The following is a 17170-nucleotide window of genomic DNA, read 5'->3' on the forward strand; positions in this document are numbered from 1 at the left end:
TTTTCGGGCTCCTTTTCATCGAATCATTGAGTTGATCGCGTAGAGAAATCGTTAATAACTAAAAAAAATAATAATTTAAATTTTTTACAGATTTAGATAGTTTTAATTGAACAACAACGTAAATGAACCCAGGAGTACCGCTTCTTCGAACACCTTATAAAAATTGTTGTCATCTTTATTAGAATAACGAATAATTACAAGAGGGACGACTGCTAATATACTTCCAAATATATCGTGAGGTGGCAGAGAACGTGCCTTGACCCCTCTATCATTGATCCGAAGGCGAAAAAACCATATTTTGAGTCTATCCATATTCCCGAAACCCCGAAAAATTACCCATAGCATTTGCGCAGCACACCTATAGGCATGAGCGGGCTTCGGCCGCGCTTATAAAATACCCCGGCTCGTGCAACACCTGTTTGGGGTCAATATTAAAGCCGTGCAAAACCCCTTTCTACACAATTTTTTTTATGTGAACATGTCGTTTGACGCCTCTTCCGATATTCTTGGACGAGTATTAGCAGTCCACCCCTGTTTTAAATTGTTACATTTAATATTTACATATAACAAAGAGCACATAATGTTCTATTCTATGCATAAGGGGAATGTATTCCAGCGTAAGCGGCGTAGATGGTAATCTTCCCGCAGGTACAATTGTTTGAACAAACTACGCAAAAGGTCTAGTTGAGGGGTCGACTGCTAATACGCTACCAAAAATATTGAGACAGGTGTCAAAATACGCGTATTGACCTCGAAAATAATCCGGCAACTAGGAGGATCTCTCTACCACCTCGTATTTATATTTATTGTTAAATCACTGTGCACTCATCACTAGAATTACCTGCGTTAATTTCTTGGAATCAGCACTTGTTTTTTCCTTGTAGATTCCTTTAAAATATTTTTTATGCATTTATTCCACATGTAATTTTTTTGTAAATAAATAATTTGTATTATTTACAAATAGAAATTGACATTTAAATGTCAAAATGTCTATTACAAATCACCATTCAATCTATTACTGTCTGTCATAAATTACGATACGTTACTGAACGTACCTCATAATACCAATATTGCCATACGTACGATCAGTCACGTAATCTTTATTCGTACGATTGCCGTTTCGATCGCGGAAAACGTAATTCGGGCCCTGATTTGTAATTGACTATCGCTGTCTCATTCTGTATCTCTTTCTATCACCCGCTGAAGATAGGCGCCACCATATTGAACACCCTTTCAAAACGCTATAAAGTAGCCATATTGAACATCTTGTCAGGCAGTTGACAGATAAGATAACACACTTAGTTATCATTCACAATGTCTACTAGTTGGTTATCTGTTATAATAGCCGCATTCTATTCTAAGCGAGTACGAAAAGAACGCCAAACTCGGTTAAAATTTCCCTGCATGTATTTAACAACACTGGTAACATTTCAGCTGTCAAAATCATCTGTTGTTTATTATTGACATTTTTTTTTGTTATTTATATTACTGTAATGTCCGATAATGAGGATGATTTTATATGCGAAGACGACGAATTTTAGTAAATAATGAGTGATTCTCAACGTTTGGTAATAGCAGAATGTGAAAGCACATCACAGGGGCCACCCATAGTGGCAATGGACATAGATGAGGTAGAGGTTGTTTGGGAAGATGCTGATGACAAGGAATTCGAAAAGCTGCTGTGGTCTATTGACGATGATACATTATTCCAGCCGCTTGGCTTAACCAATCATGGTACAGATGCTGGAAAGACGTTTTTTGTAACATGGAATGATGAATATTTGCTTAAATTTGTATTCAAAGAGCGTGACGTACAAAGAAAAATAATTTGACCAAATTGCGAACGATATATTCATACTAGAAATGAATGCTTTGTTACTTATGCGAAGCGGTCAGGTTTATTATTTTAGTTCGGTAAAATCAATACATGCAGTTGACTGACTAAATGATGCTGGAGGTGGCGTACGTTGTATGGTTCCTGCACCCAATGTAGGATTTAGCTGTATACGTTACGTAGCAAGTGAAAAGGCACGGTAATAGTGCAGTTTACGGTACCCACCGAAATTTGGGCCAACATTTTCGAGTGAGGTATCAAAAGACGCGTATTCGCGTCCAGATTAAGAATCCGAAAGCGGAAGTTAACTTTTTTTACCCGTTCAAAAGATATTAACGAAAAACCGAAAAAATACCCACGGGTCCCTCCGAAACCGGGGGTGAAATCCATAGTATTTTTGCGCAGAAAACCTTTCTGCATTGGCGGCCTTCGGCCGCGCTTATAAAAAATAACCCTGGGCTACGCCATGCCAAGTCCGGGTGTGTGGTGTAACCGTGGCTACCGCCATACAGGAGCACAGTATAGTCATTACGTATATGCACCACGTAGGCGTTGCTTGTATTTTACAGATGAAGAGCAGGTGGTGCAATTGCATTTCAGCTACGATAACCAAATGGATACTTGTTTAGTTCAAGAAACGTACAAAGTCATACCTGAGATTGTGGCATGTACTTGGGTTGAAACACAGCAACTTTTATTATGTATGAGTTGCAACAATATATTTTATAAAATTAATTTTGAAAATCCTCCCAGTTTTCACCAGCCCTTAACGTATTCGTCAAGTGTATTTTAAAGTTATCTTGCTGTTAAACTAATGGGTTATGAATCAAAAATTATAAGCAGAAAATAAAACTAAATAACATTATATAAACTGTAATAAATGCAGTTCCATATAATTATTTAAATAAGAGATTAAAATTAGTTAGCAACTACGTAAGTATATGTGGATTAGAGGTTTACGGAGTAGCTCCTTGCGGAGGGATTGTCCCTCATTCACTTACTCCAGAGAGGCTTCGAACATAACCCCGGTCTTTGGAACTGCAGCGTCTGCTGAAAAGAAATAGATACATAAAATGGTCACACTTTTGTCTGTATATTTCGGCGCAGTTTGTGGCTCCTTGGCGGTCACGCACAAAGGCGACTTACCGTTGATATAATGGTTCTTTTAATACTCATGCCTCTAGTTGCACAGGTAGCCTCCAGTTTTTTCGGCTGTTTTTAGGAGCTATAATTCCCGATGTGCGAACAGTAGCAATCCCGACCACCAGTCGCTAACCCCAGCGGGTTAGGGGGTCAGAATATTCCCGCGGTAGGTATGCCTGTCGTAAGAAGCGACTAAAATATCAGATTCAAGGGGATGTGTAGCGCAACCCATCAGGTTGCCAGCGCAATATATAGCTTCTCCAACCCAATTGTCAACCTCACCTTCGAGCGGCGAATCCCGTTTCACTAACAGACGAGGCTCTGGCGACCGCAAGCTCCTCAGGGAACTTGGAGGTGGGGAGGGAGGGATGGCCTGAAGGTTTAATGTGGCCATATAAATCGTCCCCGAGATGGTCGGGCCAGCACCTTAATGGTGCTGTTACCGGGGCGTATCGGATCTGTATCCGACAAAGGACCATCACATCGATAACACTCCCCAGAGCCTTCGGGGAGTAACCTAATCGCTACAAAAACAACAACAACATCAGAAGGCACTCGAAGACGATGCCTCAAAACTAACAACCAAGACCAATAATTATCATTTCACTGACACAAATTTTATAGTTTTTTTCTTCGGGAGTTGGACACAATCTTTTCATTATATTACTTAACAATTTAAAGGCTTCATTCTGTATTGCGAACGATAGCTCAGACGAACGATTCGCCTCCAAACGATTTCGTCTAGCAATGGTATTCTCTATTCTCTGGTATTCTAACAGGAAGGCAAAAGTAATTGTCAAGTGATAAGTTGCCATTGTTTAGCATAGTGCAAATACACTAGCGATTCGTATCTGATCCGCAGCGAAAGTTCGTTTCGTAATAGAGAATGAGCCCTAAGATTAGAAATTTTTTCAATTTGTATTTTAACTTACCAGCAACAACAAAATCGTGCTTAATTGTACACCGCATAATCATTATAGCATCATGTAACGAAGCTCAGTTTCTTCCAAAAATTGTTCGGCAGCGCCACGTAAAATCAATGTACATGTTCTAGCATTAACGCAACCTTTAAATAATTATAAACTATGAAAATAAAATCAATGTCAAACCCACAATCAAAGCTTGGAAAATGTTGAAACGTTCACCACCAACTTGACGTTCTTCAAAGTAATCGCAGTTACCTAAAATACTTGAATTAATATCATTAGCTGTAGTCATATCAACACCACCACAAGCTTTCATTGTACGTTCCAAATCTTTTTCTGGTACACGAACAGCACAGAACATATCACAACCTGAAAAATACTGTGTACCAACATCACCAATTGGTAGTTTAGATAACACTAGAACGGCGCCTTACTTAGCTAGTTTATTGTACAAAATACGCTATTCAGCATTCTTGAACATTATCAATACGTACTTCAGATTTATCACGCTCAGCCTTGAATTCCTATTCTATATTTAATAATGCGATTTAAATTTTTTGTATGACGTTGGATCCATCTAAGAAAAGTACAGCGTCCACAACCATTTTAGAAAAGAAATCTTTTTGTTGATGAATAAGTTTGGAAGACATTGCTGTGGCAGCGCATTTTTCCAATGAAGCACATTGTTGTTGTTCCTTCGATTGGCGCTTCGACATGTACAGCCATGTCATATTTTGGTCATGCATAATTGTAATGCTTTACGTATAGCTTTAATGATGATACGTGCATGCACGCCTTCCTCAACATATGGCTTAACTTGTTTTAAGATTTCACCTGCTTCAAGTACTACTGAAGTGGTGCCATCGCCGACCTGATAAGAGAAACATTTTTATTCCACACATTCTAATATAACAAAAAACTTACCTCAGCATCTTGACATTTGGCGATGTCGACTAGAGTTTTACGGTTGGATATCCAATAGTTTCATAATGTTTGCACCAACATTTGAAATTGTGGCCTTACCACTGCAATCAACAATATGCTTGTCCATACTGCGTGGACCCAATGTAGTGCGTACAGCGTTGATGTTGGACATGAGTGGCTCATATTCACCCTTAACCGTGCGTGCCATTGGTGAGATGGTAAGTGTAAAGGACAAAGCTGTTGTTTTTAATAAATCAGCTGTTGCAAGTATGCAATACAAATAATTGCCAAACAAAACATTAATTTCGAATATCAATACCTAACGTAACGTGGCGAGGAGTTACCCTGATCTTCTACCACATATTTTGTGGTCACCAGTGGTGGTAATAAACCATGTTGATTAGTAATAAAAGCATAACCAGCGCTATTTTGATTTTCAAAGATTTCGCTTATCGGATTTGGCATCTGAACGGGATCCAAATGGCGTTGGGCTTCATCATACTGTTCCGGCTGTTGATATATACCAGACCAGGTGCAGGTGGTTGCTAAAGAAAATAATAGAAAAATAATCATCAGCAATATTTGAAATATATTAGTTGTATGAGCATACCTTATAACCAGGACTTCTGGGTATTGGAGTTGACCCGGCATGGGTGGCTGACTGGGCATTGGCGCCTGTCCAGGTTGTGTTGGTGGCATGGTTTGACCCATGTAACCACCTGGTTGTTGTAGAGGATAACCTGGCAGCTGAGGTTGTGGAGGATAACCAGGTGGACCAGGTTGTGGAGGATAGACCGGCTGTTGTGGCATTATGCAGCATAAAATATATATGCAATTAACAAAAGATTTATTTTCTTTTGTTTTGTTTTGCGCTTTTTGAGTGAAGTTGGCTGCGATAGTTCTATATGTCAAAAAATGTCCTTGGTGTATTTTAGACTTCATTCACAATAGAGCAATTTTTTCTATTTTCAACACTACCTCTCAACTCGGTTATTGATTAGCCGACTTCGCGAGGACTGGATAAAATAAGCGAGTTAGTGTTATTGCTTTGAATGTAATTCTATGAATAAGCGAGTGTTCTTTTCGTGCTCGCTAAGAAGAGAACGCGCTTAATTATAAATACAGATATATGCGCGTGTGTTTGTGAGCGACACTTCCACAATTATAATTGCATATCTCAGATAAGATATCTTCATGTGTTCGTGCGCTGCTTCTCTGCTGGGTGTACGTACATATGTGTAGACATAATGATTGATTTATTGATGTGGATTCACGTCACTGCTTAGCATCGGCTTAGAGATGACAGTCCCCTTAGTGTTGCTAATATTCGTTACAATATTAAAAGGGGTATCAAAAGCCGCTCCGAAAACGGAAGTAAAAGATTTTGGGTCTGGCATGAGATATTTGAAAGAAAGAAATTGATACTTGTATTTAAGAAATTGAATTTTTGCATATGGTTGTTGTAATTTTGATGATTTTGTCGTACCCACAAAAAAAAATTGTACACAAGTGTTTTACGCAGATATAGTTTTGGTCCTAAACCGGTGTTGGATCCACCGGGGGTAATTTTTTATAATACCTATATGACACTTATTTATTTTCTCTGTATTTTTCTTGTATATGACAGTCCCCTTAGTGTTGCTAATATTCGTTACAATATTAAAAGGGGTATCAAAAGCCGCTCCGAAAACGGAAGTAAAAAATTTTGGGTCTGTCATGAGATATTTGAAAGAAAGAAATTGATACTTGTATTTAAGAAATTGAATTTTTGCATATGGTTGTTGTAATTTTGATGATTTTGTCGTACCCAAAAAAAAAATTGTACACAAGTGTTTTACGCGGATATAGTTTTGGTCCTAAACCGGTGTTGGATCCACCGGGGGTAATTTTTTATAATACCTATATGACACTTATTTATTTTCTCTGTATTTTTCTTGTATTTTCTCTTATAATTTTTGTCGCCCTCCCTCCTAATACGGTTTCAGTACTGGTGTAAGTGTGTAGACTATATTTCAAAAAACTAACAAAATACAAAAAAAATACAACCTAGTTCATTAAACACAAACGAGCCAGTTTGTATTTCGATAGGTTTTTATGACATTTGGCCGTTTTTTCTTTATTTTTTCTGACAAATGAAAATTTTGTTTTCAGTTTGAAAATTTTGTGCATAAAAACACAACTAAAACCAACTTTTATGTGAAAAAAGTGAAATATCAGAGACCGAAATAACTACCCGTGTTATTTACATTCTTTTTTTTTGTTAAAAATGTAAAAATAAAATCCAAAACATAAACAAAAACATATCAAACTCACTAATTTTGGAGGAATAGTGGTCTCGCTTTCTCATGGTAGAAATTGTTTCTATATTTTGAAGTTCCGATAAAGCTTCGTCAGTTTTTCTAGCTTGGAATTCAAGACAAAATAAAGTAGTGTCATATAGATATAAGCGCGGCCGAAGGCTCCCAATTTAGAAAGGGCCAACTTCTATGGATCCCACCCCCTGTTTCGGAGCGGTCCGGGGTCAAAATACTTCCGTTTTCGGATTCGCGATCCTGGATCCAAAACGAGTCTCTTGATACTTTTGGGCGTGTATTAAGAGTGTCATATTTTGGTATATAATTACCCTTTTTTTGTTAAATCATAAATATATATGTGTTTGTGAATTCAAAAATTCATACAACCCATTATATTAGCTGTTTTTTTTTACATCTATATACGTTTGCGCTTAAACTTTATATAGACTACTAAGCGTTAAACTTTATCTACTCTTCTGAAATTGCTGCGCCTAAAATTAGTACTCCCAAATTTCAATACGCATTATACTCAGATGCAACTGAAATATTTGTCTATGTTTCACCTCTACACTAATACTATGTATTACCTCTACAAATGGTGTGTGCCCATTATTCACCGAAACCGATTCAGCTATAGGTTATACACAGACATACAACAGAGGTTTGTTCCTCCGCTTTTCGGTACACCCTGTGATGTAGCTAGTTGGAGCTAGATGGGTCTCCTAAGCATTATCTAATTGAGGATACCCGTTTTTTTACGCGCAAACGTAGACGTATATACGTGTAAAAAAAACACGGCTATTGATCACAAGCCAAATATAGAGCAGCTGAATAAACAAAACTAATTTCTTTGTACTTCATTATCCGTTTTTTTTCCATGTATATACATTAACGTTTGCGCGTGAAAAAACGCTTAGATAATGCTTAGGAGACCCATCTAGTGACAACTGGCTACAGAACATGCTGTACCGAAATGCGCAGACACAAACCTCTGGTGGCCATAGGGTATAACATATAGCTGAATCGGTTGCGGAGAATAGTGTACACCAGAGCCGGCCAAAAGTTGCACATTGTGCAATTTGAGTTCGTATTTTCACACAGACACTAACGATGTGCGATCATGATCGTTTGCCTACGCTTGTCACTCACTAAAATATACAGTGAATGCAAAAGGAAAAGTCCATGCTTCTTTTTGGGCACATAATAAAAACAATATGTTGCAATGTTAAAGCGACTTTTAATACGTTTTAGTTAGTATTATTAAGTTCTTTTGAACATACATATTGATATTGACAATTTAAATATTAATAACTAATAATAATTAATTATTAATAAATATTGACAATTTAATATAAGTAACTTTTTATACGTTCTACTTAGTTTTATTAATTTTTATACATTTTTTTTTATTGAATAACTTTATGTTTTGAATATATATATATTTCTATCTTTGCATTTACTTTGTTTTATAGTTCTTTCTTAATGAAAGTGATTTTTTAAAGTAAATTTTGCATTGAAGAAACACCATACCTTCTTTTATAAAAAAGTTTTATCTGGCTAGCTCGACCTCCGTGTTCTTAGTTATATGAATATAAGTAAATATTGTTAGGATTAGCTTGAAATCAAATAACCAGAGTCCTTTTTAATTTCGAACTTCACAGTCCACATTTTCTTTTAGCACAGTGCATGGTTCAATTATGTACAGGTTGGCTCATCTCATCAGCTGATTTTATTTATGTCATTGCATGGTCGAAGGGATTGTCAAAAGGAGATGGCAAACTCAAAATGAAACCAAACATGGGCATTTTACTTACACATACAAAAACTGCTAAGTTTTATGTTTCCATTCCATACCATTCGCACAAACACCAATACACAGATTTTGACAATTTGAACAGACATATTTTGTTGCTTTACAGATGAGCCAACCTGTATATAGTTGAACCATGGCACAGTGTGGGGAGTTGTCACTCAATTTTTAAACACACTTATGCAATTGTTTTAGTGTTTGTGTGGCCGGCTCTGGTGTACACACACCATTTGTAGAGGTGATACATAGAATTCGTGTAGAGGTGAAACATAAACACATCTTTCATTTGCATCTGAGTATAATAAAATAAGTGTAAGGCGCGATAACCTCCGAAGAGATCTAAGGCCGAGCGTGTCTTCCAATTTGCGTCGTGCTCCTCTTGATTTCCCCTACAAATTGGCCGTACGGGAGCTACATGTTTTATGCCGACTCCGAACGGCATCTGCAAGGCAGATGAGTTTTCACTGAGAGCTTTTCATGGCAGAAATACACCCGGACCGCTTGCCAAACACTGCCGAGGGGCGACCCCGCCTAGAAAAATTGTCTTCTAATTGAAAAACCTTATTTCTAAAGTTTTGATGTTGCTTTTCCCGTGGTGTGAACCCAGGGCTTACGGTGTGGTAGGCGGAGCACGCTACCATCACACCACGGTTGCCGCGAGTACTAATTTTAAGCGCAGCTATTTTAGAAGAGTAGATAAAGTTTAACGCTTAGCAGTCCATATAAAGTTTAAGCGTAAACGTATATAAATGTAAAAAAGGCAGCTATTATTTCCCAAAAAATTTCCTGTTTTGATTGAAAAAGTCTGTCTATGACAACACTGTTAAGCGCCAAAACAGCTGTTCCATTCGTTGACGTTTTAATGTTGAGGTCCTGTAATTTGTTTATTTCGTTTGATATCGTTTCTAGCGCTTAACTGTTGGTCCTTGTCACATTAGGAATAATGAAGACAAGGTTTCTCAACTCAGAGTAGATTGACTAAAAAGTATTTCCACACACAATGGAGCGGAATGTGCTCCACAGCAGTTTAATCAGCGCAGTTTTCAATATTATATTCCAGGTGCGTTTAACTATCTATATTTAGCCAAGCTAAAAAAAGTGTTAATTCTTGGCAGTGATCGGCCGATTAGCATCATTTATTTTCTTTAATTGCAAGGTCTTATGCCGTCTGTTAACATTTGCCATCAATGCCTTCATTGTACGCAATGTTGGACGAGATGTTCTCGGTATTATGAACGTACGTTTATTGCTGTTGGAAAGTACACTGCTTTTCTTATCGAGAGAAGCTTTTACACGTGCTGGTTTAAGCGCTACGACACAGCAACGTGATAAATGTACATGGGCACAGTTAATAAATCAAATGTGGCTAACGTGAGTGAATCCAAAGCTTTTAATTTTTATATGATTCTTAATATTCGTCCTTTCTTCAGTGTTCCCACTTGTATAGTTATATGCTTACCTTGTGTTTATATATGGCTACATATGCTAACACCCGTCGAAGAAAAATTCACCGCACAATATCGTTTTGGTTGCTATGCAATGGCTTGGTCGTGTGTCATTGAATTATGTGCTGAAGCGCCTAATTTTGTGTCACAAGTATTTTGTTTTGTTCGCCTAAGAATTGTGCTGAGCACATTCCATATTTTGGTCCGTTCTGCAGTTTTCCTTTGGATTGTTATAAATGATAAAAGCGCTGCTATTCATGCGTTTGCAATGGCACAGTTAATTAGTACAATAACAATCATTATTGGCAATTATGGATTTTTTTACATTTACATAAAACGGTTCATTCAAAAAAATGCAATTAAAGATAAATACTCCAAATTGGATAGTAATCAATATGATGCCATGAGTGATTTTCCTTTTCGAAAAATCACTGATTTTCTTCCGGGAATAATGGAAAATCAGGTAAATAATTATCATAAACGAAAAACTAAGTTTTCTTAAATTGTCAATTAACAGGGAAAATTCTTGAATTCAGAATTGCAAATTCTTACACTTAGTTTCGTTAAACAAGGTGTACTAAAACAAATCCTAACCGAGGGTGAGAAATATGTTATGTCCATTAGCCCGGTATTAAGCTTTAGTGAACAAGCGACATATGATGTGGTGAATAACTTGGGCAGTTTAGCGGCACGCTTTATTTTCAGGCCCATGGAAGATAGCAGTTACTTTTTCTTTACACAAACAATAGCTCGTGATGTTGAACTACATAAACAACCCCGTGTAAGTTTTTATAAATTTATTTAACCACCTCTATATACCCAGCTATACGAATACTCATTGTATAACAGCTTTGTTCATGTCGCGAATCACATTTTAAATTTTCATAGAACCAATTTTAGCCCTTTTAAAATTATATAAATCGTTAAAATAAGATATAAAAATAGTATTTATAAATCAGTGTAAAGAAACTGCAGAATTGGTTTCATCAACCCCGACACCATAAAAACAAAATTGAAAATTTTCCCATCATAAAAGAATTGTTTGTCGGCAGGAAATTGTGCCCTCCACGGGACTTATTGCTGGGCCTTTATAGGACGAGTAGTATTAATAATATATTTATGAATGACGTGGTCATATCAAATCGTTCCCGAAATGGTCTGTTAGTTTTTAGTGTTCTTTGAGTCGTATTTATAATAAACTAGTTATACCCGGCGTACGTTGTAACGCCCGAGATCGAATGAATGTTGCGTTATTTTTTCTGTTTTGTTTGTTGATAAAATTGGGATCCGCGGAATGAGCACATCTGCACCTTCATTTTTACCGCTGATGATTGTTGCTTCGATTTCATTCGGCATTAATTTCTTAATGCAAAGTCTGGTTCCATTACACAATTTTGGTGGGTCTAAATTTCGAAGAAGCATGATTGGTGGGCCAATTTTTAAAGTTAATATATGCGCAGGCATTCCAGGTGTTTCTAAAGAGTTTAGAAATTCAATTGGATAATTCACAATTTGACCTTCATCTGGAACTGTGTCGATAGATTTATGTTTCGAAACTTCACCAGGAATTTGGTTCTGAATGCGATCATTGATTTTGTTAACATGATCATTTTTGGGAGCTAAGATTGCTCGCTCGCATAGTCAATAAAAAAACTTAAATTTAAAATTCTTTCCCATTCCACATTTTACTGGAGGTGTAAGGACTTGTTCTTGTTGTTGTTGTTGTTGTTGTAGCGATAAGGTTGCTCCCCGAAGGCTTTGGGGAGTGTTATGGATGTGATGGTCCTTTGCCGGATACAAATCCGGTACGCTCCGGTACCATAGCACCATTAAGGTGATAGCCCGACCATCTCGGGAACGATTTATGTGGTCACATTAAACCTTCAGGCCATTCCCTCCCTCCCCACCCCCAAGTTTCACGATGAGCTTGGGGTCGCCAGAGACTCATCTGTTAGTGAAACAGGATTCGCCGCGGATAGGTGAGGTTGACAATTGGGTTTGGAGAAGCTATTTATTGCGCTGGCAACCTGAAGGGTTGCGCTACACAGCCCCTTGAATCTAGTATTTTAGTCGCCTCTTACGACAGGCATACCTACCGTGGGTATATTCTGATCCCCTAGCTCGCTGGGTGCCGAAAATATTCAAATCAATAGTGTATGTACCTAATTTGTCAGAGCACTTATCTAAATCAGATTGCTGTAACCATGAAGAAGAAAAAATAGCCCATAGACCGAAAAATACCTTCAAAAGTATTTTTGACAAAACGAAGTCAAAAATACCACAAGTTGAAAAAGTCACTTGGTAATACAAACGCGTTTATATGGGTACAACTAAAAGAAAATTAAAAAACACGAGTAGCACAAAAGAAATCTGATAACAAAATTGCAAGCACACAAATAACCAAAAAACAGCACTAATGACCCACTGTGCAACGAATAACCACTCTCCCAACCATGGCGGTTCAATATAGTTCCGCCATGTTCCCAACTTCGAAGCCGTTACAATTCTAGTGCATGAACAAAATCTACGAAAGAGAATTACATTGGATGTACTTCATATTCTGACGAATATTAGCAACACTAAGGGATACTATGATCTCTAAGCCGATACTAAGCAGTAATTTGTATGTACATAAACAAATCAATCATTATGTCTACACATATGTACATACAAGAAGCGGAGAGATACGCAAAAACACGTGCATATATCTGAGATACTCACAAAAGTATGCAATCATCAGCAGAGTAATACTCACATATACCTACGCATATGGCTATGCGAGAGACTATAAACTACAAATTCACATGCATATTTCTGAGATACTCACAAAAGTATGCAATCTTCAGCGAACTAGTAAATTCTAGAAGGAGAAACGGCTGGAAATATACAAAATAAAACGAGGAAACCGAAGAGTATAAAAGCAGCACAAGCTGAGGCATGAGCAATCAGTTTGATTTAAGCAAGCTATTGGTTGTGAAGTGTCAGTGTTATTGTGAAGTACTTTAATATAGGCCATTTTGCATTATTGAATATTGGAGTTATTTATTCAACAGTTTAGCGATACGAACGTCAGTAGAAGGCGGAATTACACTAAATTGGTTACAATATTATAAACACACCACCAAACATACGTAAATCGGACACCTACGACCATTCGTGAAAAGCTCCACGTCAAGCTCTACAGCCAGCTTAAAACACTTAAATAAGTAAAGGGGTTGCCAATAGTTGATCAACTTTAATTCTAATAAATTTATGATTGCAGTACATTTTTTTTAATAAACACTGCTATCGGACAGGGGATTCTTTTCTGAGACCTCTTCTAATCGCGCTAGAGGCTCTTTTTTGATCGCGGAAAGAAATCGTCCTTTTCGAGTCGTTTTTGTAGTCAACTTGTTATCGCTAAACATTTTTTTTTCAATAGGTAAATGACTTTGCAAGTGTAAGACGAGGACTTCTTCGAAAGTGAATGCTTTGCAGGTAATATTTTTATTATAATAAATTTTGGATTAGGGCGTTCTTCATTTGTTCTTAATTTGTTATGAATCGCTTTGGTTCTCGCCTCGATGTAATACGAAACCTTCTACGTGTTCTATTATAAAAAAAAAAAAACACAGCTGGGTATACAATGTTCGGTTTCAGTCTCATTTAGAGTTTTTTTTTACAAATTTTCGTCTAGCTCAAGTGTTTTTTTATAGGATAATGTTTTGCAAGCAGCTAAGGTCCTACAAAACTTATCATTAGCCGTAACATCAATTGGGCTATTGGCTTTAACTTTTGGTCAAAGTTATTCGCATGCTGTACTTCTAATGTATGGTGGATCTGATTTTGTTGCTGGTGGCTTACCAGAACTTTTATTAAAATGGCATTGTTTAGCTATTTTCTTTTTGGCTATAAATGGCATAACTGAGGGTTATATGTTTGCAACGAATACCAGCAAAGATATCGACAAATACAATTACTTAATGGCTATATTTTCAATTAGTTTTCTAATACTTTCCTATATTTTAACAAGTTGGTTGGGACCTCTTGGTTTTATATTTGCGAATTGCATTAATATGTTTTTCAGAATTTGTTACAGGTAGGTAACCGTCATATTGGACAAAAATATTATATTATTATGAGACTGTTAACATCTTTTTAGTATACGCTATATAAATCATCAATATAAACCGACAGGCTTGAAGCCATTGCATGGATTGCTGCCCGGAAAGTCGTTCATTATAACTCTTTTCTTAACAGGCATATTTTGTAAATATTCTATGGTAAATTTATGAAATATCAATTGGTCAAATCAGTGTATAATGTAAAATGTTTTTTTCTTTGCTTTTTAGTATCATTCAAGTACGCTTTTCCAGCACATCTTATACGGCTTTCTCAGTGTTGTTATTTGTGTTATTGTTTGGACAATTGAAAATCGTGAACTTGTTAAATTGGGTTGGCGATATGGACGACGCCATATATCCGATTAAAACGCCATAAATCTGATTAAAACGTACTAATTTAAGAAAACTAGCTATAGTAAAAAAAAATTAATAAGAGTGTTTAAGTTCGAGTTGTTGTTGTTGTTGTTGTAGCGATAAGGTTGCTCCCCGAAGGCTTTGGGGAGTGTTATCGATGTGATGGTCCTTTGCCGGATACAGATCCGGTACGGTCCGGTACCACAGCACCATTAAGGTGCTAGCCCGACCATCTCGGGAACGATTTATGTGGCCACATTAAACCTTCAGGCCATCCCCTCCCTCCCCACGCCCAAGTTCCATGAGGAGCTTGGGGTCGCCAGAGCCTCGTCTGTTAGTGAAACAGGATTCGCCGCGGATAGGTGAGGTTAACAATTAGGTTTGGAGAAGCTATATATTGCGCTGGCAACCTGAGGGGATGTTCTACACACCCCTTGAATCTGGTACTTTAGTCGCCTGTTACGACAGGCATACCTACCGTGGGTATATTCTTACCCCCTTACCCGCTGGGGGGGTCGAGTGTTACCGGACATTACATACTCTGCTGAGAACTTCTGTAGTATAGTTCATTTAGTTTCAGTTTTTTGAAAATAAGTATTATGAAAGGTGGACCCGTTTACCCACTTTTATTAGAAATATTCTTTATCGTAAAACAAATATGTAAATGTACGTTTTTTCCAAGATAGGCCAATTCTTCATCTATTTATGGCACTGCCACGCCCATTTTCAAATATTTTTAATTTTTCCAATTTTTTTGTTATAGCGATATTCCGGAAGTAAAATAGAATTGCTATAAAGTTGGTTTTTTGTGAAAATGTTGCCGGTTATTTTAAATATATTTTATAGAACTTGGTTCTAAATCGATTTCTTAAATTTTTTGCAAATATTTGGGTTTATAATAAATAAGTAACTGGGCGACGGAGCTTTGCTCGGCAATCTTCGAGTATGCCTAACGTGACCATTCCCGTGACCAGTCCCGCTGTCCCCAGAGAGACCTAAAATGTCTCGCTTTCGCTAACAGAATACGCAACAGATAAAAGATCTACCAGTTTTTCTAGAAATGGTTCATAACGGCAGCCCTGTAATATCAGCTGATTATTTCAAGTTTGTATGCGTCCTTTCAATCGCCGAGAAGAAAAACACGGGAATAATAAAACAATTTTTTTTCCAATTTTGGGAATTGAATGTTCCAAATCCAATAAATGGCAAGAGGGCTTCTAAATTGCCTCTTAAATCGCCAGGTTAACAAACGTAAAAGGGTACATTATACTTGCAACATTAGATGTGCCTAAGCAACTAACACATGCCGCAATGTAAATACACGTAGCACAATTTTTCTCCTTGTAATTACTAAATATATGACTTATTTGCCATGTGCTTTGTCAAAATTTGCAATTCATCGTGAATTATATTTTTATGTATGTATCATAATTTCACTCCCATCCAGCAAGTGATATCCCCATCATGCCCAAGCCAGTGGCTTCAGGCATCCTCCCATTGTAATAACATTAAAATAGACATCTTGTGTCATGTTTATTTGTTAAATAATTCGGCTTTTTGGTTAATTTCCAGTGGTGACTTGTTTTTTTTTATGTAGATTTTTAATTTTTTTTAATTGTAAAGTTGTAGCTCCAATCTTAGAAATTTGTTTAATAGTAAAGTTAGACAAGGTTAGACAAGGTTTTGTAATGCGCTTGTTAAAGTTGTTATGCTATGCTTATTTGCTAATATTTACACTGCAATGCGCTTATTATAGTTATTATTTTATACTTTTTTGCCAATATTTACTTAAACTTATTTTTGTAAATGTATATTCGTCATATAGGGTATCATATTTTCATAAATTTATATTAATTTCAATAATTTCCATTTAACAGATTTATAACTCCGTTATGTCATAAATTTCTGATATTTTTAATATAATCTTTCCCATAATTTCCATTCGTTTTCATATTTAGTTTTTTACTTCCATTTTATGCACACCGTTACCCGTTATTTGTCCTCTTTAGTGTTATATGTATTATTGTAAATTATACATGAGGTAATCTCTACCCCTTTAATGTTCCGTTATTTGCACTAATTTATATCAATTTTTTATGCATATGTATGTATTCATTTATATAGCCGCTCACTTTTGTGGTTATTCATGTATTAAGCTGTTTTTTTTTTTTTTTTGCTTCAATTTTATGCAAATCTGATTTTATGTACATATGTCCTCATGTCCTCCCGTTATTTGTCCTTCATAGTTTTATTTGTATTATTGTAATTTATACGTGAGGTAATCTCTACCCCTTTACATTTCCCGTTATTTGGACTTAGATTTATCAGTTATTTATA

General features: G+C 36.6%; 2 protein-coding genes across 9 annotated transcripts; one reads left to right on the forward strand and one right to left on the reverse strand.

Annotated features, from left to right (window-relative positions):
- Window positions 1-2651: 2651 nt before the first annotated feature.
- On the reverse strand, window positions 2652-12256 carry LOC137251324 (T-complex protein 1 subunit delta-like). 6 transcript variants are annotated; one of them, XR_010953207.1, is made up of 5 exons: window positions 12089-12256; window positions 5172-5210; window positions 4828-5085; window positions 3910-4774; window positions 2652-2884 (listed from the first exon to the last, which is right to left on the reverse strand). XR_010953207.1 is itself a non-coding variant. In XM_067785691.1 (4 exons), the coding sequence occupies exons 1-3, from the start codon at window positions 12204-12206 to the stop codon at window positions 4865-4867; spliced, it is 378 nt and encodes a 125-aa protein (XP_067641792.1). In that variant the 5' UTR covers window positions 12207-12256; the 3' UTR covers window positions 3205-4774; window positions 4828-4864. The 6 variants fall into 6 exon arrangements, 2 of the variants coding, with proteins under 2 accessions (XP_067641792.1, XP_067641793.1); XR_010953208.1 differs by lacking the exon at window positions 2652-2884 and adding an exon at window positions 3205-3702 and having other exon boundaries at window positions 3942-4774; XR_010953210.1 differs by lacking the exons at window positions 2652-2884; window positions 12089-12256 and adding an exon at window positions 5438-5646 and having other exon boundaries at window positions 3205-4774; window positions 4828-5064; window positions 5147-5372.
- On the forward strand, window positions 9782-14912 carry LOC137251323 (man(5)GlcNAc(2)-PP-dolichol translocation protein RFT1). Of its 3 annotated transcripts, none has more exons than XM_067785687.1 (7): window positions 9782-9991; window positions 10088-10302; window positions 10362-10839; window positions 10894-11157; window positions 14072-14454; window positions 14518-14638; window positions 14708-14912. In XM_067785687.1, the coding sequence occupies exons 1-7, from the start codon at window positions 9932-9934 to the stop codon at window positions 14843-14845; spliced, it is 1659 nt and encodes a 552-aa protein (XP_067641788.1). In that variant the 5' UTR covers window positions 9782-9931; the 3' UTR covers window positions 14846-14912. The 3 variants fall into 3 exon arrangements, with proteins under 3 accessions (XP_067641788.1, XP_067641789.1, XP_067641790.1); XM_067785688.1 differs by having other exon boundaries at window positions 9799-9991; window positions 10047-10302; XM_067785689.1 differs by having other exon boundaries at window positions 9799-9991; window positions 10062-10302.
- Window positions 14913-17170: the final 2258 nt, after the last annotated feature.

The sequence above is a fragment of the Eurosta solidaginis genome, chromosome 4, assembly GCF_040869045.1.
Source record: "Eurosta solidaginis isolate ZX-2024a chromosome 4, ASM4086904v1, whole genome shotgun sequence".
Classification (NCBI taxonomy): Eukaryota; Metazoa; Arthropoda; class Insecta; order Diptera; family Tephritidae; genus Eurosta; species Eurosta solidaginis.

Bases quoted from the DNA above. Each gene is read 5' to 3' on its own strand.
- LOC137251324 (XM_067785691.1), bottom strand. From the start codon at position 12,206: ATGGTGCTATGGTACCGGAGCGTACCGGATTTGTATCCGGCAAAGGAC. The intron at 5,211-12,088 runs AAGAACAAGTCC...ATGGTTTATTAC, and splicing joins ACAACAACAACAACAACAAC to CACCACTGGTGACCACAAAA. The intron at 5,086-5,171 runs GTAACTCCTCGC...TACTTGCAACAG, and splicing joins ATATGTGGTAGAAGATCAGG to CTGATTTATTAAAAACAACA.
- LOC137251323 (XM_067785687.1), top strand. From the start codon at position 9,932: ATGGAGCGGAATGTGCTCCACAGCAGTTTAATCAGCGCAGTTTTCAAT. The intron at 11,158-14,071 runs GTAAGTTTTTAT...GTTTTTTTATAG, and splicing joins AACTACATAAACAACCCCGT to GATAATGTTTTGCAAGCAGC. The intron at 14,639-14,707 runs GTAAATTTATGA...TTTGCTTTTTAG, and splicing joins TATTTTGTAAATATTCTATG to TATCATTCAAGTACGCTTTT.